This window comes from Rhinolophus sinicus, chromosome 3, assembly GCF_057876585.1.
Source record: "Rhinolophus sinicus isolate RSI-liver-muscle chromosome 3, RSI-T2T, whole genome shotgun sequence".
Taxonomy (NCBI): domain Eukaryota; kingdom Metazoa; phylum Chordata; class Mammalia; order Chiroptera; family Rhinolophidae; genus Rhinolophus; species Rhinolophus sinicus.
In genome coordinates, this window is record NC_142503.1 from 81,200,343 (window position 1) to 81,223,900 (window position 23,558).

A 23,558-nucleotide genomic window follows, 5' to 3' on the forward strand; every position below is an offset into this window, starting at 1 on the left:
ACAACGTAATCTATTAGGAAAACTATTTTTGAAACAGTAAAATACAAGCAAATGCTATTCTATCCCTCAGGTTAATGAGCTATGCTATTACAATCAGAAAAAAAGCATTCAAAGTGTCTTTTGGAGTCAGAGGACAGTACTCCCAAAAGCCATTTCAATAATTGTATTTCACTGGGTGTCATCATACGTTATTTATTATATTCTTTGGGGCATAAACTAAGTATGGTTTCAAAATGAATACTTTTAGTTCCTATAGATAAAAGGACAAGTTAAGGTATAGAGGGACATCTTCAGAAGCTTTTACTGATCCCAAGGCTGACAGAAACATAAAATTAATTTTTAAATCAGAGGATGGACAAGACCATATATGACAGACCTGCTAATTATTCCATTTAGCCTACTTTAAATTCTACCACAAAAAATATTTCCAATTGACTATATTATTACTACTGATGGGGATTAAAATTACTGAATCCACTCATATCAATGAAGAAGAGTTCTTTGAATTACTTCTCTTTAAAGCTAGGATCAAGAAATAGGGCAGAGACATACAAGAGCAACCAACATGGTCGTATAGAGAGGGTGGGAGAGTATAATAACAATCGTGTTTTCCTAGGCTCACTTCTCTGACTCTAGTTCCATACTAATTCCTTCTCTCCTTCTTTCCTTCCTTCTGTTTTTCCTTCTTTCCTTCCAACAAGACGTTATGGCAGGCAGCAGGAGTTCTAAGAGCTATCTTATGGACGGGTACACAACCAAATAAATCCTATACAGCTCATAAATGATAAATGCCATAAATAAAGAGCGATGGACATATACAGAGGTACAGATTCTGGTCTATTCTGACTTGGCCTCATTCTAGTGCTGTGAGTCCCAGGGTTGCCACAGCAACACCCATGCTTCACAGCAAATGAAGATGAAGTTGGAACTAAGGACTGTGGTAAGGGAAAGGGAATTTAATAAACAACCTATTGTAAGTATATGAATAGGTAAACACAGTTCGGCTTCCCCTTGGGAATTAATGGAAAATTTTTTTTTCTGCTAAAATCTTTTGTTAATTTATTATAGCATTACAATTTTAAAATGTGTTCAGCTGTTTAAATGATCCATGGCAGCACTTTGAATATTTGAGAGCAACTCATAAGGGACAACAACTAGTTTGCTTTAGAATACATTTAAGCAAGAGTGGAGCTAAAGGTTTACCTTCCTTGTTACATTTTGTTTCGGCTAACATAAAATTAATTTTAATCTGTTAAGACGATAATGAGCTTTATACATACATAAATCTACAATGAGAAACCCCAATTCTGACCACATTTAAATTTGTGATAATGGTAGCTAACAGTAGGAATATCAGAGGGGCTTATTTGCCTTGTTATTTTATTTAAAATAGCAATAACAACCACTAACATTTATTATTAATAACATAATATTAAATATTTACTGTTTGTCAGAAACTATGCTAGTCACATTACTTGCATTATCTCATCTGAACCTCACAACTTTGTGAAGAAGGTACTATTTTTAACTATTTTACAGATGGGTAAACCAAGGCAAGGAAACACAGTAAGTGTCATGACTGACTTAAAAGTCCACGCACTTACCCTCTGAGCGGTACTGACTTTTGAAATTTTAGCAATGAGGAGGGAAAAACCGGTGCTATTTATGTGAAGATGAAGGGATTCACATTGGTATCTTAAGGGAAGTCCTCACAGAAATTACTTCAATGTAAGCTAACTTCATCGTCCAGTTTTACCTCTCAAGTGAACCACATTCCAATTAGGCATACAATGTGGGCTGTAGACATAATAGGTAATATTTATTGAGCCTTTAGTCTGGTCTAAGCCGGTCTAATTTAGGAGGTTGGTGCTATTTTTGTCTTCCCTACCAAAGCCTTGAGGGGTTAAGTTTACACTGCTGGAGAGCACCAAAGCCAGGATTCAAACACCGGCAGTCTGGCTCACAGGCTTTCAGACCATGCAGCCCTTCAACAAAAAGAGGCGAATGAGCTCATAACAATGATGAATCTTGCGCCTTGAGGTGAGGTTCAAAGCAGAGTGCCTTAGGAGACCCAGGAGTTCCATCGCTTTTATAGCATAACATTTTCTCCTTTGCTGCTAACCCTTTGGGGGAGGTAAATTTTATGTCAGAATTAGGCATCCAAGGGGAGAGGAATGGCATAGTTATTCAAGTGGCCTAGCGACCAACAGTATCAGCTCTCACGGAAGATCGGAACATTGGTGCACGCACTTCCTAATGAATAGGTTGGTGAGGTTTACTGAGGACTACTTACTGTTTACATAACTAAAAATAAAATTCTTCAGAGAAGATAAAGGTCTTCTCCAGTTCCTGTCAGATATAGAATATGTGCTCCTCCTGTCTTACTGAGTCTATCATCTTGGGTAGGGTCGATACTCTATGCTTGTTCATCTTGGAAATATCTCATTAATGCCTGAGTGGAAGGCACATTATTAATACAAAATATTAATTTTACGTATGTTCAGGATTACAAACATAACTACAAATTTTAATGAGTGACGTATATTAACATTCATTTAGTGCTCTAAAACTTCACAGTCTTATTTACAAATAATTGCAACGTCATTTTCATTCCTTAGTTGCAGAAACGGAGTAACAGGTTGGCAAAGTGACTTCAAGTCACATAATATATTGGTAGTAGATATCCCTAGCCTGGATGGCTCTTTGTCCAAAGTCAAAGTTCTTATGCCATTGATGGTCTAATAATCGCAGCAAAAATGTATTGAGCACTTACCGTGCACCAGACACTGTGCTAAGCACTCTAGAATCCAATTCTCACAATAACCCTGTGAGGTAGTTATTATTATTATTCTCATTTTACAGATGAGAAAATGGAGTCTCAGAGAGGTTAAATCCCTTACCCAGATTACATGCTCATTAAGTGTCAAAAAAAAATTAGAATTTAAACCCTGATCTCTTTGACTCCTAGGACTTTGTTTCCATTTAAACCCTGGGGAATGGGAGTATACACGTAAAATATTCTCCTTACCTAAAATTCTTAAAAGTGAAGGGATGGGGGGAAGGTTTAAACAAATGATGGCAATGGACCATGAACAAGGAAGTATGACTAGTAGCTTAACCCTCTAAACCTAAGGGAAAGAAAAGGAAAGAAAACAAGGATATGACATGTTTCTGTATCTTATCATAGGTTCTACATTGCTTATGTTCTAAATAAAAACCTACTGGGTAAGGGCACTGAACTGTGGTTCAGTTGGTTTACTGTAATACGGCTCTATGTGTGCAATGTTTACTAACAACAATACTGCTTAATAATAATAATTAGGAAACCATTAGGTGATAGCATGGAATGTGGGTTTCAGGTTATAAAAGGATACTACAAAAATAGAAATGATGCTGTGGGTACATATATATAACCACTGGGCGTGTGGTTGAACACACAATGGGGTTTACAGATGATGTAATACAGAATTGTACACCTGAAATCTATGTAATTTTACTAACAATTGTCACCCCAATAAATTTAAAAAAAAACACACAAAAAAAACGAAAAAAACAAGGTTAAGTCTGCATTTTCTAAAGGGATTTCTAATGTGTCTATTCAGAATATAGATTCACAAACAGAGGCTAGAGAGTTATAAGTTTCCTCTTCTTCAAGTAATAATAAGATAGAAGCAGGATTTAAAGTATAATATAACAATGACCAGAAATGGATAACAGCGAAGGTAATAGGATTTCACAGGAGATAAGCTTATTTACTGAGAAATGTGGTGTGTTTTCAGTGAGAATCAAAGATTGTACAGCATGAAGGAACATCAGATTTAAAGCGGGCTCCCAACACGAGTTGCTGATGTCTCTGCTAGTTTAGCTGCTGTGACTGCTCTTATTAGACAAGCCATAGTTTGTTGAAGGTCTCATGGTAACTCAAAAAAGGCCTGTTCGTATTTAGGTGTCCAAAGAAGAAGTTTCCCTTCCAAGGACTTAGTTAAGTCATACAGCTCCTTTTTTTTCTTCTTTTTTTTTTTGTCTATTGTTGCTTTTAACAGACACTGTTCAAAGACATTGTTATTTCAGGAGAGCTAGAAGCCACAGCTTGAATACAGCCAGTGTCACCCAGGAATCTTCTTAATTGTGTCTTAGTTACTGGCATAGCAAGGCTTGGAACAGCCCACAGTCTGTCAGAAGTAAAGGATTTACAAATCATGAATGAGCTAAGGAACTTTACTTTGATAGATAGAATTATAAATTCTTTGGGGAAACTTATGGCCCTTCTGGGCTAAAACAGTAGGCAGAGAGACAGAATCTGTCTTAGGACGTAGATCATCTTCAGGACACAACAAAAGGTATGCCTCAGTAAAATTCTGAGCATAATTGTCCAGGATAACGTTGATTTTCCCAATATAAGTGACAAACAAGCATTAACCATTTTGATCTAAAGGAAAACGTCTCACAGTGGAATTTCCTGGGAGAACCATCAACTTTTCAATAGAAGGTATCAAACAGACTGGCCACAATCCTCACCTTGCTGTGTCCATCAATTCCAAACTATAACATTCACATAACCCACATAGTGATGCATACCCAATCCTACTTAAAAAACACCCCGTTCCCCAGGAGTGAAAAGACCTGCCTTCATTCAAAGTTCAAAATCTCTATCAATATTCCAATTTTGCCTCTCCCTCTCTGAGACTCTATTAAGATTCTACTGCAGTAAACAATAAACTCAGCTTTGTTTTATCAACAGGTTGTTTTAAGTGATTTGGGGAAGCCAGCATTCAATAGTCCCTGGAGATTTGGGGTTATGTCTTATTTATTTTTGTGTTTTACAACGCCTAGTGAAACATAGAAAACTACTAAACCCTTTAAAATGTTGCAAATCATTATCTGCTGAATGAATGAATGAATGAAGGCGGTATTTTGAACTCTAATGTTCAGCAAGTTGGCAAGTCTCTTTTTAAGAGGAGGTAGTGCTCATGAGCAGTGGCACCAACTCTTTAGGGAGCTTTTTTTTGGGTTAGGGTTGCCAGATTTGGCCTATAAAAATACAGGAAACTGGAGCACAAGAGGATTTTTAGGGCAATGAAACTGCTCTGTATGATACTGTAATAGTTTATGCATGTCATTATATTTATCCAAACCCATCAAGTGTACAACACCAAGAGTGAATCCTGATGTAAACTATGGTCTTGGGGTGATAATGATGTGTCAGTGTAGGTGCATCAATTGCAAGAAATGTACCTTTCTAGTAGGAGATATTGATCATGGGGGAAGCTATGTATGTGTGGGGGGAAGAGGTATATGGGAAATCTCTGTACCTTCCTCTCATCTTACTATGTACCTAAAATTGTCCTAAAACAAAATAAAGTGTATAAAAAATACAGGAAGCCCAGTTAAATTTGAGTTTTAGACAAACAACAAAGTACTTCTCAGTATAAGTATGTCCCATGTAATATTTGGAACATACTTTAACAAAAATTATTCTGAAATAATCTGAAATCTAAATTGAACTGGGCTCCCTGTATTTATCTGATAACCGTACTTAGGATATGTGTAGGGTCTTTTTGGTTAACATATTGTGAGATGGGGGGGTGTGGGGTGTGTGAGCACTACTGGCAGGGGCCAGTGATACTCAATGTCCTGAAATCATGGGATAGTCCATGCAATGAAGAACTGTCCCACCAAAAATGCCAATAGCACCACTCTTCAAAACTAGCAGACTTGTGGGAAAGAAAAGCAACTTTTCCTCTACCTTCTCATCTATAGTAACCAGAGGCCTGCAAATTAAATTGACAACAGACAGATTAACAGGAGAAAAATGGTTTCTTTGTATGCATAAGAGAACAAACAAAAGAAGCAGCTAGCTCATTAAACAGTTTAAGTTAGAGGTTTATATACTGAATTTAGCAAGGGAAAAGAAGTCTTCTTTGGGAAGGACATAAATTTCTTTCAGAGATACAAATGGGGTTTTAGGAGAACAAAGGAGAGATAAAAAGTTTATGATAATGTTTGTCTATGCAGATACTGGTGGTCTTTCTTCTTCAAGGCTATAAAATTCCTCAAAGAGGGGATTTATGGTTGGTTTACTCTTGGCTTCCTTCCTGAGAATAAGAGCTGCCAGAAGAAGGAATTTATGGCAACCTCATTTTCCTGCTTTTAATAAGGGAAGCTCCAAAGTGGCTTTTTTCTGCATCTGTTGAATCTCAAATGTCTTCAGCTTATAATAATCTTCATACCAGCTCTGGGGTTCCTAGTGGGTCCCCATAGATTCTTAATCATAAATCTACTTTCTTCTTTAATATTTTTTGTGTATAAACTTTGGAAAGAATATTCTCAATAATAAGCAGAATTTGTTAATAATTTCTTTTTAAATTTATCCTTAGAAGGACTTAGCCATGATACGTGTAAAGGACACAGAAATTGAAGCTTAAATTTTGAATTTCTAAATAACCTCTTTTTCTATACTATAGACTCTCATAATAGGGCATATAGTGCTCTTTTTAAATCAGTTCTGTATTTCCTTTCTTAAAAGTAAAAAATCCAAGGGTCAGTGTAGTCAAAGTTGTTAAAGCTGGAATGTATGTACAATATCTCCATTTATTAATAACATTGAAAATTAAGCCAGTGTGACTCTTTTTCTCATTCTGTACAATAAAAAACATAAAAGATATTCTTTGAGTTTAGAAGTTATTAATTAGGCGTACACCTTCACAACATATGAGTTGGTCCAGTCTGATGGAAAAACGGTTGTTCTTCTGAGTTTTAGACTTTTGCAAGGATCCCAGGTCTGAGAATTAGATTACATTTCTCCAAATATCAGCACTTTTCTTCATCCTTTAGTACCATATTTAGGATCTGAGAAGTACAGAGATGTTAAATGTGACCCAATTCAAAATTAAGATAGAAAGAAAAATAAATACCATTTTTAGTAGTTGTTAGAAACACACCTAGCGAACTTGTTTGAGGTGGAAATATCCAGGCTCTTGACCCCTAGGCATCTACCCTGGAGGTGACATAGGAGAATTCCAGGAACAGCTAGTACTGCAAGAAATCTACAGTCCTCCAAACTCAGTGGAATTCAAAACACAGAGCTATCTTAATCAGATTTATTTTCATAACATATTTTCATATGCTCGTGTTTTGGTTTTTGAAGCTTTGTTTGCTATTCAAGTATGCTAGTTTTTTCTCAAATCTTAGTCCTCAGTTTTTAAGCTTTACCTTCGTTTAAGTGAAATCTGCTCATATCAGAAGTTCTCAAGCAAATATTTTTTGGTTGTATTATCCTTTTTCCAGTGAGTGATATAGCTGACAGTGTGGTTGCCTACCCAAAAGCCATTTTCAGTTGCCTTTTCCTGCATTTGTTTCTCTAAGGCTACAAAGCCAGATATTTATTTCCCCAGCCTCCCGTGAAGCTAGGGGTTTGCAATGTGACCCATTTTGGGCCACTGAGCTATAATAGGGAGTTTGCCTGATAGCTTCCAGGAAAGATTTTTCCTCCCTAATTTAAAAAAAAGTAGAAAGTGAGGAGAATGCCTTTTTCTTCCCCATCCTTCCTGCTTTCTTGTATATTTTCTGGTGAGGAAAAATTTGAAGCTGCCATAGCCAATGTGTGCCCATCAGGAGAAAGCCCACATTTTGTTGCCGCACCATCCTGGCACTATCTTTGTTATATGACACAATTATATATCTTTATTATTTAAGCCACTGTTGGTTGCATAGTCTATATGCATAAAACTATGTTTTATGCTGACTACAGCATAAAACATCCTATATAAGTTATTTATGTATTAGAATATTTAGTACATCGTGTTTGCATTTGTTGTTTAGGAAACATACAGTTATGTTCCATTTGGTTCTTTCCTGGAATGACTGCTAGAAAATTGAACAGGATCTGTGGAAACCTTTGGAGCAATCTACTATTTTAATGAGAAAGGAGGAGAGGAACATACAAACACTTGTGGTCACTCTATTGGCATATGCAAACATCATTAAGGGGACCTATAACTAAGAACTGGCATGTTAATATAAAGGTGACTTTTAAACTCAACACTTTTCTAATCCTACCGCATCTCTTACAGTCACTCCTTTTTAAAACCAGCTTTATGGAGACATACTAAATAATTACATAATTCACATTCCCCTTTGAAAAGGATTTGCAACCTCCTCTGCAGAAAGGATAAATACTACCAAGTTTAACCTTTCTTACTCCACCCTCTTTAGCCACAAGTCTCTAATTCTACACTTAACGTTTCCAAATCCAACCCTCCACCCTTGATTCCTTAAATCATTGGTCTTGACTCCATCAAAAATCTTTACTGTCTTTCCGTTTGTGTAAGGAGCTGGCTCTTTGATGGGGTTTTCCAAAGGAGGAAGGAATACGCAACAGGGTATGACATAAGCAGGGTTAGCTAAGCAGTGTGGTTAGACGGCAAGAGGTCTAGGCAGGGCAAGCCTGCTGAGGAGGGCAAGTCAGCAGGGCCTGGAGAGTTTAGGAGACTCAACAGGCTTTAAAGCCTCTTTTAAAGGTAGCAATCAAGGTTGGAGAAGCAAACTAATTAGACTCTTCAAGAAGGTGTCCAGAGTCAGTGCTAGAAAGAATTTACTCTCTGGCTGAAGCCTAGGAAACCATTTCACTTTTATCTATTGTAGGCTAGATATTCTCTAGTCAGCGCCTCTCCTTGTTAGAGTCTTCTAGATATGGCGGGGAGGGTGGGGGAAGAGAGGGATTTAAAAGCTTCTTAATCCCTAAAAAACAAACAAACAAAAAAAGATTTTTAAAAAGAAGTATGGAAGGAAAAAAAGGAAAGAAAAAATTAAAAAGGAGGAAAGAAAAATAAAGCTATTCTGTCTTCACCTATTCAAAAGCTCTCAGTGTCTAAGTCAGATTCAAGGCTTGGCTAAAGGATTGAGTCCCTCGTGGTGGGCTAGGTCTTCAGGGCCTGGTCATTTTCTTCATAGATTTCCTCTTTCAGGACCCAGCTTGAGAAAAGGACAATGAATAAGTACTAAAGCAAAGACAATTAACAGATTTGCTGCCAGCGAAAGCCTCATGTCCTTTTCATGCATTCCTGAAAGTCACAAACGACCTCTTAAATCCTAAATCCAAGGACTTTAATTCTCTTTACACTCTGAGCAGCATAGTTTTTTTTCCCCCCAAGAAAAATACTTTTAAAGCCCCTCCTTACATTCCCCTATGCCCCTCCCATCCACCTGACTGCATTGGAGGAGTTGACCCGACTACTACTTTTGGGCGGTCACTAAGCTTTATTTACCTTGCTTTCTTCATTCCTTGCTTTCTTCACTCTCTCTCCCTTGAAAACCACCTCCCTTTCTGAGGGTAAACTCTTGACACTTAATGGATATTTCTTAGTTTTCTACTGCTCTGTAATCATTCCTGAGCTCCAATCCCATCTATCCAACTATCTTCTACCATGGAAGTACTATGATTACTTCAAATTCAAACATTAAAGTCAGGTCTTGGGCTTTACCTACCCCACATGACTTGTCCTACTATTTTCTGCCTACTTATTACTATGTTAGTAAAATGCCACGTCCTTAGTCATCCAACCCTGTTAATCCGCAGCCCGTCTCCATTCCTATGTTTCCATGAGAAACTTTCAAAACCCTATCCCCCTTCTTTTCCAGGATAAGAACTTTCTAGGAAGAATATTAAGCAAACAAATGTACCATGTTAAACACTACTAAACTTCATTACCTGGAATAGAAAGTTAGAAATATGTAAAAATACCATCCTATTTTTTTAAATTTCATTTTTGAAAAACAAACGAGTTTTTTTCAGAAATATATAAAATGAAAGTGACTTTTTCATGTACGTATAGCAAAAAAGTGTTTTCTTTAAACTACCTCTAGATTTGAAGATTCAGAAAGCAAACGACCCTATTTATTGAAAATTCATGATTAGTTCAGATATATGTACTTTAATTAAAGCACTATTTACAACCTCTCATTTGTAGAGAGTGCACTCTCTCTCTCTCTCTACAAATGCTTCTGATCCAGGAACTATCTAATCAAAAGCCTCTGCACTGAGACTATGGCAGTGTTCTCCCAGAACACAGGGAAAGATATTGTGGCCATTTGAATTTCTAGTAATTACAGCTATAGAAGTGTTTTTAGAAAGCTGCTTACTGAATTTCTTTCTTTGAAAGGTTCTCTTGTTCTTTCCTCTGCTTTGCAGAAAATGAAAAATCAGCAGGTGAAATCAGACTAATTCATTCATTTCCCCATTCTGCATTCTTCTATTTGTTCAGAGCCCTGTTAGATGTTTTCCTGTGGAATTAATTTTCTACCTAGTGTCTATACTTTTATTTTTAAAAAATCCTACTGGCAGCAATTGAGTTATATCAAGTTATGTATAAAGTATTTTTCAGGAATGGTATATTCTTCTTGCCTTTCACCCATATCTGATGCTCTTCTCTCTGCTAATTCACATGCCTACATCTTCCCAAGATTCAGGAAAATTGCAACTCTCCTGCTGGTTGCAATGTAAGTCACCATGAATTAATCTTGAGATCTAAGGTGACAGTAACAGAATGAAAACTCAAACCAACTTAAGCAAAAAAAAAAAAAAAAAAAAGGCAAGCAGGTGGGAAAAATTTGGACTCACATATTTGGATAAGATGGGAATTACACAGAATGGGACCAAGGATTCAAGTGAGCTTGTCATGTCATCCTCTTACTCCCTGTCAGAAATAGAACTTAGCTCTATTTTGTTCATTCTTTTCTAAAACATTCAGGCATCATCTAGGTATGTTCAGGGATGACGGTCCTTTTTTTCTGAAAATGCAAACGTGCCCTGCTAGCTGCAACAGAAAAATCCCAGAGGTGAATTCTGATTGACCAACCTGGGTTCATCTCTGAGTCAATTATTGCAGTCAGGGAACCTAAAGTGAGGCAGGATAGCCTAGTGGGTGTCCTCTGGTGAGATTTTATAGATTTATGTAATTTAATGTACTCTCTGACACTTGCCAGGCTCGTAATTCCATGTCCATGTGACAACCACTGCCATTCCCCCAATTCAGTGTAGGGCCCTGGAGCCTAAGCAGTGACCAGCGAGAGGCAGTCCGGGTGATGGTTGTTCATTTCTCTTTTCGTCTACCTCTCACTAGCAGCGATGTCCACTTTTCTAGGCAAAGGGGGGAGGAGGGACATATTCTCAGTCTATTCTTTCTAAATTTGGCATTATTCATGAGAATGCTAATGATTTGTTGTTCGTTTTCAAGGATTGCTTCTGGCAGATGCAAGTAGAGCCACACTAAGCCTCAGCAAAACCTTCTACTTGTCAAGTCGGCCATCACTTTCTCTGGTTTATCTCATGAGAGTATGTTTCTTTCCTAAAGTGGTTGTTACTGACAAAATGTTGCTATTTTTAAATGTGTATATTTTGTTATTTAGTTATATATTGGTGAACAGAGTGTGTGACTCAGCTTCATTTTCCCATCTTTATGCAGAAATAGCCTCAGCTTCTATTGCATAATTAAAAGAGCCACTCAGGTAACTCTTACATAGACATACATTGCTTCAAGGGTACTTGTCATGTTGTCCTAGTCAGAAATGAAGCTAGCAGTCTCTTGCTGGAAAATTTTATGTTCTTCCTCATCAGTTATTCTGTAATATACTCATGAGTGGGTGTAAGCAGTTCCTGATAAGCTTTGTTTATAATCTAATACGGTAAAGAACATTTTTTCTCTGCACGCACCTTTTATTTGTTTCCAGAATATTTCAGTCTTTTGTAATTATTCCTTGCCATGCTTGAGAAACATTCCCAAAATTTGTTAATTTACTTGCCCTCTATCTCATCTTTTCAGCTAGAGGCAGTGGTAGGCTCTGATGATTTCCCAAATTACAATCCCTCCTCCCATTTTTGAAGTATTTATTTATTTATTTATTTATTTATTTATTTATTTATTATTTATTTGAGAAGTTTTAGGTTCATAGCAAAATTAAGAGGAAGGAACACAGATTTCCCAAATACTCCTGCCCTCACACATACACAGCTTCCCCATTATCAACAGCCCCCACCAAACTGATATATTACAATTGATGAACCTACACTGACACATCTTAATCTACCAAAGTCCACAGTCTATCTTAGGGTTTACTCTTGGTGTTGTGTTCTACAGTTCTGGACACACGTATGACATGTACTCATTTTGATAGTGTCATACAGAGTATTTTCCCTGTCCTTTTAAAGTCTCTCTGCTCCCCCTATTCACCCTCACCCCCACCCCTAACGATCAGTGGTCTTTTTACCGTCTCCACAGTTTTGCTTTTTGCAGAATGTCATAGGCTGGAATCATACAATGGAGCCTTATCAGATAGGCTTTTTTCATTCAGTAACATGCATTTAAGGTTCCTCCATGACTCACTGCTTTTTAGCATTGTCTGGAGGCACCAGTTTACCCATTCAGCTACTGAAGAACATGCTGGTAGTTTCCAAGTTTTGGCAATTATCATAAAGCTCTTGTAAACATCTGTGTGCAGGTTTTTGTGTGGACATACATTTTCAACTTATGGGTAACTACTGAGGAGCATGATTGCTGGATCATATACTAAGAATATATTTAGTTTCATAAGAAACTGCCAGACTGTCTTCCAATGTGACTGTACCATTTTGCATTCCCACCAACAATGAATGAGAGTTCCTGTTGCGCCACATCCTGGCCAGCAATCATTGTTTTTAGTGTCCTAGATGTTGGCCATTCTAATAGATGTGTAGTAGGATCCCATTGTTTTAATTTGCACTTCCTTGATGACATATGATGTGGAGCATCTTTTTATATGCTTATTTTATACACTTATATCTTTTGTAGTAAGGTATCCGTTAAAGTCTTTGGCCCATTTCTCAATCAAGTTGTTTTCATATTGTTGAGTTTTAAGAGTTCTTTGTATATTTTGGATAACAGTCCTTTATCAGATGTGTCTTTTGCAAATATTTTCTCCTAGCCTGTGCTTTGTCTTCACATTCCCTCGATATTGTCTTTCGCAGATCAAAAGTTTATTTATTTAAATGAAGTCCAGCTTATGCATTGTTTCATTCATGGATCATGCCTATGATGCTATATCTAAGAAATCTCCTTCAAACCCAAGTCATTTAGGTTTCTCCTATGTTGTCTTTCAGGAGTTTTATAGTTTTGTGTTTTATATTTAGATCTACAATCCATTTTGAACTAGTTTGGTGAAGAGTAGAAAGTCTGTGTCTAGATTAACTTTTTTTGACACGTGGTTGTACAGTTTCTTCCCTGCACTGTTTGTTGAAAAGACTATCTTGGCTCCATTGTGTTGCCTTTACACCTTTGTCAAAGACCAGTTGACTATATTTATATGGGTCTATTTATGGCTCTCTATTCTGTTCCATTGATCTATTTGCCTATTCTTTCACCAATACCATACTGTCTTGAGTACTATAGCTATATTAGAAGTCTTGAAATTGGGTAGTGCTGTTCTTCTCCTTCAATATTATGCTTGTTATTCTGGGTCTTTTGCCTTCTCCATAAAACTTTAGAATCAATTTAAAGTTATAACAATTTAAAAAATAACTTGCTGGTATTTGGATCAGGATAGTCCTTCTTCATTCCTGTCCCAGAACCCATTGCCTCCAAGTTGCTCCTGGCTAATCAAAACTCCCTGTTATTGTCTTCCACATGGCCTCTCCTTCCCTTTCAAAATTACATCTTTTTTTTTTTCCCAGCAAAAGTTCTCATACATTACTGAACCAACCTACTAGTGCAGAAGCACAGAAACAAAGAGAAAAATCACCTCCCCAATAAAACAAGTTTAACTGTCCAGATCGTACTGATGTTTTTGTGATATGGTAAGAGGCAAGTGACCTTGAAACAGTATAAATATGTGTGCCATCTCACATATGATTCCTTAGAAACCCAACTTGGCTCTTCTCCAATGTCTCCTTTTGGACTTGTACATTATTTTGTTACCAGATTTCATCTGACTCTATTGGGGAATGGGATGGTTATGCTTTTGTTTCTTGACCAGTAACTGTTGGATCCTAAAAGTTTTATGAGAATACATGGCAAAGAACAGAGTCAACCACACATACCACAATGGCAGAGAAAGGAGGGGAGAGCAAAATTACATCTCTTGACTTCTGCTTCCGTCTAATGAAAACTCCAATAGGCATGAGAAGAACCACAATCTGGTAAAAAATAAACTGACGTATATGACTTATTTGTAGTTCAAAAACTTTCCTAGATGTATTTGCCTTTAACCAAGTAAATATCTATCTAATGCGCTGAGTATCAGAGAGTTTTTTGGTTGGAGGTGTTTATTTTACCTTTTAACAACTTTGGGTGTAGGTCAAGGTAAGAACTTGAGCTTTCCTTCCATCATGAAGAGGAGGTGAAAAGTGTTTTAAAAGATGGTTCTTTCTACCAGAGAATCACTGAAGACCCAATTTAAAGAAGTCAACTCACCTTCCCCGTTTCTTCTCACCTTGTCAGTAGGGGATAAGTGGTAGCTTCTGATAGTATTCACATTGGGATTCAGGGGTCTTTGGAGAACACTTACAGGGCCTTTGCAGCTCAGGAGATCCGAGTTCAAATCCTCAGATGGTAATTTGACATAAATCTGACGTGACCTTGGGCAAGTGATTTAATCTTTTTGAGTTTAAGTTTCTTTATTTGTAAAACAGAGATATTACCCTTATAGGGTTGTTGAGATTTAAATAAGATAAACAAAATACCTATTACAGTGTAGACTGGGTGTTTAACAAACAGTAGATTTTATAAACAACTGCCTTTTAAATACTTACAGGTGAAGAACCTTCAGCTGAGTGAGCCAAGGTACTAAATGGGAATCTCCACATTTTAGAGGTATTAGAATGAATTCTTCTATAGTAACAATATTATACAGAATGGCTAGGGTCCTGTCTCACTGTCCAAATAATCTATTTAACCTATACTATTCCTGATGGATTTTGCCATAGCAAGGTTGCTGTTGGCAGCGTAGGCAGGTTCCTTGGGCAGTCGATGTCTTAAGTTGCACAGAGAGAGACCCTCATATTATTTTTATGAGACAATGAGTTTGGAATGCTTGTGTGAAATTCCAGCAATACAGTCCCCCTGATTCAGTCTTAGTTATGGGATTAGGGGCTCCCTTTACTTCTAACCTCCCTCATTTATTGTATGTTGGCAGCTGGGACTGAAGCCTCTTCTGTGGCTCCTGTGGCATAGGCCCCGGGAGGACGGAGATTTATATTGGTGAGTTCAGGATGAGGGTGGCAAGGAGGAAGGCAATGACAAGAATTTCAGGAAATCAGAGGGTGAGGAAGAGGTATGATTACTTCTCAGTCTGAGCTGGCCTCCTATATGTTCCCTTTCCCCCCCACAAGGATCTGCATTTAGCCTGTTTGCTTTTCTTTACACTGTCAACACTGAATCTTTAACAAAAAAAGTCTCCGTTCCCCTTGAAGACTAGCACTGAAAAGAGCCTAACTTCTCTTTGGTCTGCCAATCCCAGAAACAGCACTTTGGTTTTCTGAGATTTTGCTGCTAGTAATAATGCAAAATAAACAGAATTTTAGTTTTTAAGAAAAGACTTCCTTTTTCAGAGCCATTCTTCCTCTTTTATTTCTTAGAAATAAAGCTAAAGAAAAGAATGAAATAAACTAAAGGAAAAAATATAAAAGCACACGGCCATTGAGCATTCAAAGGAGAGAATGATAAAATTCAATTACAGTTCAGAGAATAAGTAGATGCAAGAATTTCCCAGGACTTTTTGCGTTAGGAGGTGAATTTATGTCTCTGGGCAAAGGGTACAGAGAAGAGAAGATGAGAGGCAGACATGTACAGTTTACCTTCTCCTCCATTTCCTTGCCTTACTTATTCTTGCCCCAAGATCAGAGTGACAGTGAAATTGCATAAGAAGTCAGGGCTGGATTTAGGATCGGATAGACCCTTGTTAAGGATTGTTGAGTGACATTAGGCGCTGATCTATGAGGAGCAGAAGCTTGGAGGCAAAGGCATTATCTATGGCTACCTCCCTGTGATAGTTCTTTCAGAAAACTTTACACACACACACACACACACACACACACACACACACATCAGGTCCTATCTATAGTCATCCTTACATTAAACTATTAGTGAGTATCTACTCTGTACTATGATAAATATTGGGGAATCTGGGATACATACAATAGATATGTTTTGCTAATTGACCAGCATAGCAAAAAGTATTTCATAGCTCACTGAGTAGTAGAGGATCCTTCCTATCAGGCAGGGGTTGGCAAACTTTTTCTCTAAAGGGCCAAATAGTAAATATTTGGGGCTTTGCAGGCTATATGATCTGTGTTAAACTACTCAATTCTTCAACTGTAGTGTGAAAGCAGCCATAAACAATGCCTAAATGACTATGCGTGGCTGTGTTCCAAAAAAAATTTACTTATGAACATGTGAATTTCATATAATTCTCATGTATCACGACATAATTATTCTTCCATGGATTTTTGTCAACCATTTAAATATGCAAAAACTATTCTCAGCTCAAAGGCTGTATAAAATCAGACAGTGGGCCAGAGTTACAGTGGAAGAAATACATAAATTACAAGTATTTAGTTATTTCAAATAGTTCACCTGTTGTATATCAAAGATAGGTGGTTTAATGGTCAACTTAATAAAGTAGTAGAGTATTTCTAATAAGTAAGAGGTGTCAAAATTTATGAGAGACCTAAACCAAGATAGGAATCAGGAGGGCCTGTGGGAGCAGCTCTCACACTCCACCACTGTAGCAGATGCCCTAAGGAAAGAACTCTGTTTACAACAGACCTCTACGGTGCTAACAGCCCCTCCTCTTAACTTCATTTTCCCCTCTAATAAGAACTCCCTTTTTCTTGCTCTCTTCCTGCGTGGGGCTCACCGTGGCTGCATGTACTGGATTGCAATCCTTTCTTTTTCCCGAATAAATCCTTTTTGCTGATGGAATACCTAGTCAACTTTTTGTTGACAGTCGACAGGTAAAAGAATATCCTTGCTTTTCATTTGTTATTGTATGTAGTTCCATAGTTTTCGATACAGACTGGGATGGCCTCAAAAATATTTGTGGCAACCTTAAACATCCGTGGAAAGTTTGATTTGGACTGAGGTTTGACACTATTTGGAAAACCTAAGAAAGAGTAAATAGATGTCAAAAGGTTAGGTTTATTTAAGAAGAAGAAGAACAGCTAACGTCTATTGAATTCTGATAATGTGCCAACACTGTTCTCATTTAATCCTCATGATAAATATATGAAGAAAGTCTATTACTATCCCCATTTTATATTAGGTTGTTGCAAAAGTAATGGTGCAAAAGTAATTGCGGTTTGAAAGGTTGAAAATAATTACAAAAACAGCAATTACTTTTGCACCAACCTAATAGATAAAAAAAGTAATTTGAGTGGTTAGGCCAGAATTTAAACTCTGGTAGTCTATCTCAAGGTTGAAGGAATTTAATGAAAACTAATAGATGTGCAGAATTGCAGGAATGAAAAAGCCAAGCAAAATGTTGTTGATAATCAGGTTAAACTTGCTAATTGTACAGATAAGGAAAATGAGTCTTAAAGTTAACATGGTTTTCCAAGGTCACACAGCCAGACCAGAAATAGATCTCGGATTTCCTAACTACTAGGTCACTTTATTCTTCGATATTGCGTGCCCTTCAAAACCAAAAACTGGGCAGAATAGAATGAGTAAACACATTAAACTTTACAGCTAGACACAAAATTTATGTAGGACATAGAAAAATCTTGATTTAGGGTCTCAAGTATAAAATTAACTTAAAGCCACTTTAAATAAAACCTGAATAATTGAAATACAAATTAAACTGTATGTTAGACCTCCATAAAATATTTTTAAAGACAAATTAAGTTTTGAGTCCCTCATTTTTATGAAGAGACTGAAATTAATAATGGAATTCAATTATATCTTTCAAATTTAAAAAAGGGAAAAATATTTTTAAAAAGGAGATGCTCTTAAACCTTTTAAAGTAGCTTTTTACTTCAAAACTAAGTAAATGTGCTTTGCAAAAAACTTAGAAAAAGCAAAATGAAATAAAATTACTATACTTCCGTTAAGGTAGTAGTGTGAAGATTTTTTGTTTTTAACCACAACAGAAATATAAAAATAACTTTAGTAATTTTTAAAGACTACTCTTTTTAGGTGGAGAGTTCCTATTTGCATTCATTTATTTAACATTTACTGAACTGAAATTTATAAATTGGAACTAGCACTGTGCTAGACATTTGGGATACAGAGACAAACAAGATATAGTCTGTCCCTAAGATGCTTACAGTCCATGGACGGAGACATATAAACAGATATTTATCAATAATAATACAAAATTGTGTCAAAATGCAAGGAGAATTGGAATCTCAATTGTAACTAACAATCATTTTGGAATTCTTAGGTTTGCTGGTTCGGTATTATTACAGCATTACTTTAAAACGTCTAATACGGTAAACAAGTGAAAATCATCTCATTTTAGTACTTGTCAAGTGTTCAAACCTTTCAAAATTATCGTTTAGCGAGCTGGGAACGCACGTACACGTACAGCTGCAGTAACTATTACGCAGGGCCAGAGACGCTTCCAGCGTCCCATTTACTTTGGAGTACTCGCGGGGACGCCTACGGGAGCGGTGCTTGTTGGGACTTGTAGTCTTTACCAGGACCGACGACATGCAACTCCATTTCTAACGCACTTCTCCCTTTTAAACTTTCCAGGTCAACAGTCAGGTTAAGTCCTAACCTAAAGCATAACTTGAACACTCTCACCTCATCCTAGGCTCATTATGTTTCTACGAGGCTCCTTACCTCAACAAGCAAACGGACAGAGTCCGTCAGAAACCTCAGAGGGAGCCATCTGTCCTCAGTAGGGGGCGGAGCCCTAGGTGGACTGGAGCTCGGGATTGGCCAGCATCTGACTAGAAGAGGTGCTTTCATATCCACTTGCTGATCTCTATACTGTACTGTGGTAAAAAAGTGAGTCCTTTACCGCAGTACTCCGCTTTGCCGCGGGAAGTCTCGCGAGATTTCGGCCGAAAGGATCTAGCGACGCGTAGTGTGTGGCCAAGGCCTGTGGGGGGTAGCGAGCACCCGAGCCAAGAAGGAACAGGTTAGGCGGCCAGGGAGAGCTCATGCTGCCTGCACCACTCGGGCTCAGTCAGGATCAGCCACCCAGAATCCAGAAGTGTGTGGACAGCGCGGTCCTCCTGGCCGGTGACTCGGCCGAGGTTGCGAATGCTGAGTCGACCCCCGAGTTTCACCTGGGCCTGCGCGGGCTGTGACAGGTGCGCAGACGAGCGCGGCGCTCCGCCCGCTCGCCGGCCCGCCCCTCCGGGTCTCGCCCTCTAGGGCTCGGGATGAACAGCGGGCCCCTGCTGAGCGTCTCCGGCTCCTGGCGCCCGTCGCTGCCGCGGTTGCCGCCCAAGAGCGGCCGCCGCCCCTGAGGGAAGGAGGGAGGGAAGCCGCCGCTGCCGCCGGGTATGAGCCGGACGCGGTGTCAGTTGCTGGACTAAGGCTCCGACATGAACCTGCACCAGGTGCTGACCGGGGCTGTGAACCCCGGCGACCACTGTTTCTCCGTGGGCAGCGTCGGAGACCAGCGCTTCACGGTGAGTAAGGGAGGCTCCCGCGTCGCCGGTGGTGAGTCCGTGTCCCTGAGTCAGCCGGGCTCGGCTCAGAATGACCGGCAGAGGCCGAGAACGACTCGTCGTCCCTACGGGGGTCCCCAGGTCCCTCAGGGAAGTCCCCGCCCTCCAGGGCCGGGCGGACCTGGCCTTTGAGAGCCCAGGAGGCAAAAACGTTTCGGTCTTTGAAGTACTTACTTACTGTACAGAACCTGAACTGGAAGTTAGAATGTTTTGTAGAGTTTTTAAAGTGTTTAGTCTGACGTCCTTGGGCTGGGATGGTTTGCCAAAGTCGTGTAAACAAAAATCGTTGTGTAGTGTGTGTATGGGTGGGTGGGGGCGGGCTTTTTATTACCCCCACTCCGTAGACTCAAATTGTCAAGTTTAGCAATAGTTGGGATTCATTTCATTTCTTATTCTAAGTTCAGATATTCTTGTAGTTAAAAAGAGTGGGTGTCTTCAAACAGTTACTATTTGTTAACAACTAGGGTTGATTAAAAATAGAGTAAAAAGAGTGCTTTTTCTTTTATTTTTCTTAAAATTCACTGAGCTATAACTTTAGAAAGTAAAAAATATTTTTCATAAATAATTTACTCCTGCCGTCGTTTGACTTCCATAGGTAACAGTTCAGTAGTCCTGGAAAACTTTATTTTAGATTGTTCAGATTAATTATTAAAAGTTGTATTATTGTTTTTCAGTAAAACTTCTCTTTGCTATGTAGTGGTAATTCAAGGTTAAGGTTTACTGAAAGTGACTTCTTTTTCATTAGTCTTTCCCAGATTTTGGAAGGAAGAAGGCCCCAAATTTCTACTTACTACTATAGTGGCGTTTTCTGCCTTATGATAGTTATCAAACTTTAAGTCAGTAGATAAAAGGTATATGATACTTTTTATCTAAACATGTTTATAGTGCTGATAATTTTTGCTACAACTTTGTAGCTCTTTCTTACTTGTGAGTAAGTGAAACAAAATAAACTGGTTTTACTATGACAGATACCCAGGTCTTCTTTTCCTCTACTTTGTGTGTGTGTGTGTGTGTGGTCTTTGTCAGAATAAATAATAGTCAATATATAACGTGGTGCAGACATTTAATTCCTGAATTGTACTTTTAGGTCTATGCCAACCAAGTACTTTGCTTATAAATAGAGTGTGTACCTCTCCTATAGAGTGACACATACACACCTTAGCTGGTATTTGACACTAACATTTTTAGAAATTCTAATTCTATACGTTAACCTAGCCTGAATACTCAAAAGAGTGAACACTGAGGGTTTTAGTGAGCCACTGTAGTTGGACATTGCTCTCTGCTCTTGCTATTTGGGGTGGGGGTGAGGGGTGAGAAACAGCATCTTAAGGAAGTTTTCCTAGTGGGAGAGTATAGGATGGTGTAATATTGCGTTTTCTGCCATGTCCTAAAGTTATCTGAGTGCTCTCTCCAATGTAAATTCTAAGGACTTTTTCTAGGAAGGCATTCAGAATCTTTATGTAGGCAACGGGGTGAATTTATATGCTGGCCATTTCTTTACCTACAGGACCCCTCTAAGTGTATATAAAACCTTGGTGAATGCCTCCATATTATTTTAAAGGAGAGGTAAGTTAATATGCCAAAGATTATATAGTCATCCTGCACCATCATGTAGCTTGTTGCTCCCTCCTGCTGAATTTTAAGTCCATTTCCACAGACCAGGCTTTAATCTTTCACCAAGCCTACCGCAGATTTCTTCTAGATCTCAGGAAACATTCCTATAAATAAGGTAAAGAAAATGTTTTTGTTTAGTGTAAAGAGATCCCAGCTCTCTATAATTTTGGTGTTAGTTTAAGGATTAACAATAATCATTTTCCTTTGCAGCCAGTTTATCCCTGATCCTTTAATATTAAGCTGATAGTTCTGTTATAAACTAAATTTCTTGCTCTCAATTTCCTGGACACTATATACATCTTAAATTTATCTCTCTTGAAATCATTCTTTTTGTTTTTTCCTTTCATGTTAAAAAACAGAATCTATTTACTGATTACTCCTACAATTTTATTTTTAACCTCTTGATTTTGAATTCTTTATTTTTTTGATAGGAAAATAGCAAACATGAATGGTAGATGGTATGTACAGATTAAAAAAAAAAAAATCTCTCTAAATTCCAGTTTTACTTGAGGTAGGGACATGATATCTTCCTCTTGGAGGGCCCTTCGAAGAATCTTTTATTCCTCCTGGTACTTTATGCCTTCTCTGAAGACAGTTCTGTGTTTGTAATTCCTCCCTTTACATGTTTGCAGATAACTTATCTGTTCTTTCAAAAGATTACAGGAGATGAGATCCTGTTTTCCGAATAAAATCTGACAGGTTTTAAATTGAAATGAAATTGAATGCCAGTTCTCGTGGATTCCAGATTTTAAAACATACAATTACTAATATAGTTATTAATAGTATATCTAAGAATTAGATACTTTTTTACTACTCAGACTGGCACCAAACTATTTTGACTTTGCTCTTAATATGAAAACTTCCAGTAAGCAGTGATCAGATCTCTTAAACTTTCAAAGCACTTTATTTGCAATTCCATTATATCATGAACCAGTGTTGTCTTGCATGCGTCTTCCAAGGTTTCATTGTGTGTGTCTAAAACAGTAATTGAGGTATTGGTAATACCTAATACTAGAGTCATTACCTGGATTTGATTTCCAGTCTAGTTTCGTATTAGTTAGTTGTATATCTATGGGCAAATTCTTTTCCCCTCTTTGAATTTCTTTTTCTTTTCATTTTGTAGTTTATCCATACTTGGTGTTGAAAGTGTTTTGAATGAAATGAAAAGGGAGGTAATTTTCAAGAGACAGATTGTGTTAATATTTATGACAGCCTGTCTCTACTGTAGAATTTAAACACCTTTGCTATAAGAGGGAAAGTAAACATGCTATAGGCCCAGTCTCCTTTTTGTGTTAGATAACCCTATGTTCCCAGCCAAGGGGACCTAGATTAGAAGTAAAGAGACGGACTGCAGCGGTCTGGCTGTTGATAGAGAACTGGAGGTTTAATTCTCCTTCCTCAGTTTCCTGTGATAGTAAGCATCCTTTAGTTTAACTTTCTGTTTTGTTCACTGGAAGGAATCCTTTAAAGGTGGGAGGATGGAAAGGTCCTTTTTTTGGAAGGGGCTGGGGATCTTTGAGGGTGGGGAAAATACAGGAGGGGAAAGTTTAATACTGTTTGCATCTGGAGAAATAGGAAGATTTGTGTGGTACTCATGCCATTATAGGTCCTAAATTCGACTTCGTTTTAAAATTTTGGCCTGTTTAAAACTATTATGTTTTAAACAGTATTAAAATACCTTTAAGATTATTGAATTAGATACTGAAGTAATTAGATATGGAAGTAATACTAATTCTAAACTTTTTTTTTTTAACATTGTTTTTAAAAGCAAGAATAATGTTCATTACAACGTAACAGACCTAAGTCCGTTAACCAGGAAATACATCAGGAAGAAATCTTTGGGATACTCACCTGGTATGGTTGGTTAAAATAAAACAGTAAAATTAGGAAATCTAAGTGTTTTACAGAAATCACAGGATTTCCAAATAAGAATGCCAACTGTTACAGCCTTGGATAATTTTTGAAATTTAGAATATTCTGAATGGTACTCTGTCAAAATTTAAAGTTAAAAATCATGTTTCAGTTATATATTTGATAGCACACATATAAACTCAGTTCTTCCTGTGCATCTCGTTTAGTCTCAAAGTTAGTAAACCTAATGTTATGTGTACCTGATAAAAAGATTTTCGTTTGTCAATTTAATTTTCATTGATTAGTAATAGAGTGCTCTAATTACAAAATTTTATTTTTTAATTTTTATTGGGGAATATTGGGGAACAGTGTGTTTCTCTAGGGCCCATCCTCTCCAACTCGTTGTCCTTCAATCTAGTTGTGGAGGGCGCAGCTCAGCTCC

General features: G+C 37.7%; 1 protein-coding gene, 1 long non-coding RNA gene and 1 pseudogene across 6 annotated transcripts in view; 1 reads left to right on the forward strand and 2 right to left on the reverse strand.

Moving 5' to 3' along the window:
* Window positions 1-18,947, reverse strand: part of LOC141570669 (uncharacterized) — a 49,865-nt gene extending 30,918 nt beyond the window's left edge. Inside the window, exon 1 of the long non-coding RNA XR_012494964.2 lies at window positions 18,813-18,947. This is a non-coding gene — a long non-coding RNA (uncharacterized LOC141570669). The remainder of the gene's footprint in view (window positions 1-18,812) is intronic.
* Window positions 13,694-14,126, reverse strand: LOC109455160 (large ribosomal subunit protein eL39-like; annotated as a pseudogene).
* Window positions 18,948-19,074: 127 nt separating the features above from the next.
* Window positions 19,075-23,558, forward strand: part of DMXL1 (Dmx like 1) — a 111,755-nt gene continuing 107,271 nt past the window's right edge. For all 5 annotated transcript variants that reach the window (XM_088796681.1, XM_088796676.1, XM_088796677.1 and 2 more), the window contains exon 1: window positions 19,075-19,612. In XM_088796681.1, the coding sequence (XP_088652807.1) occupies window positions 19,526-19,612 (87 nt within the window). In that variant the 5' untranslated portion in view covers window positions 19,075-19,525. The remainder of the gene's footprint in view (window positions 19,613-23,558) is intronic.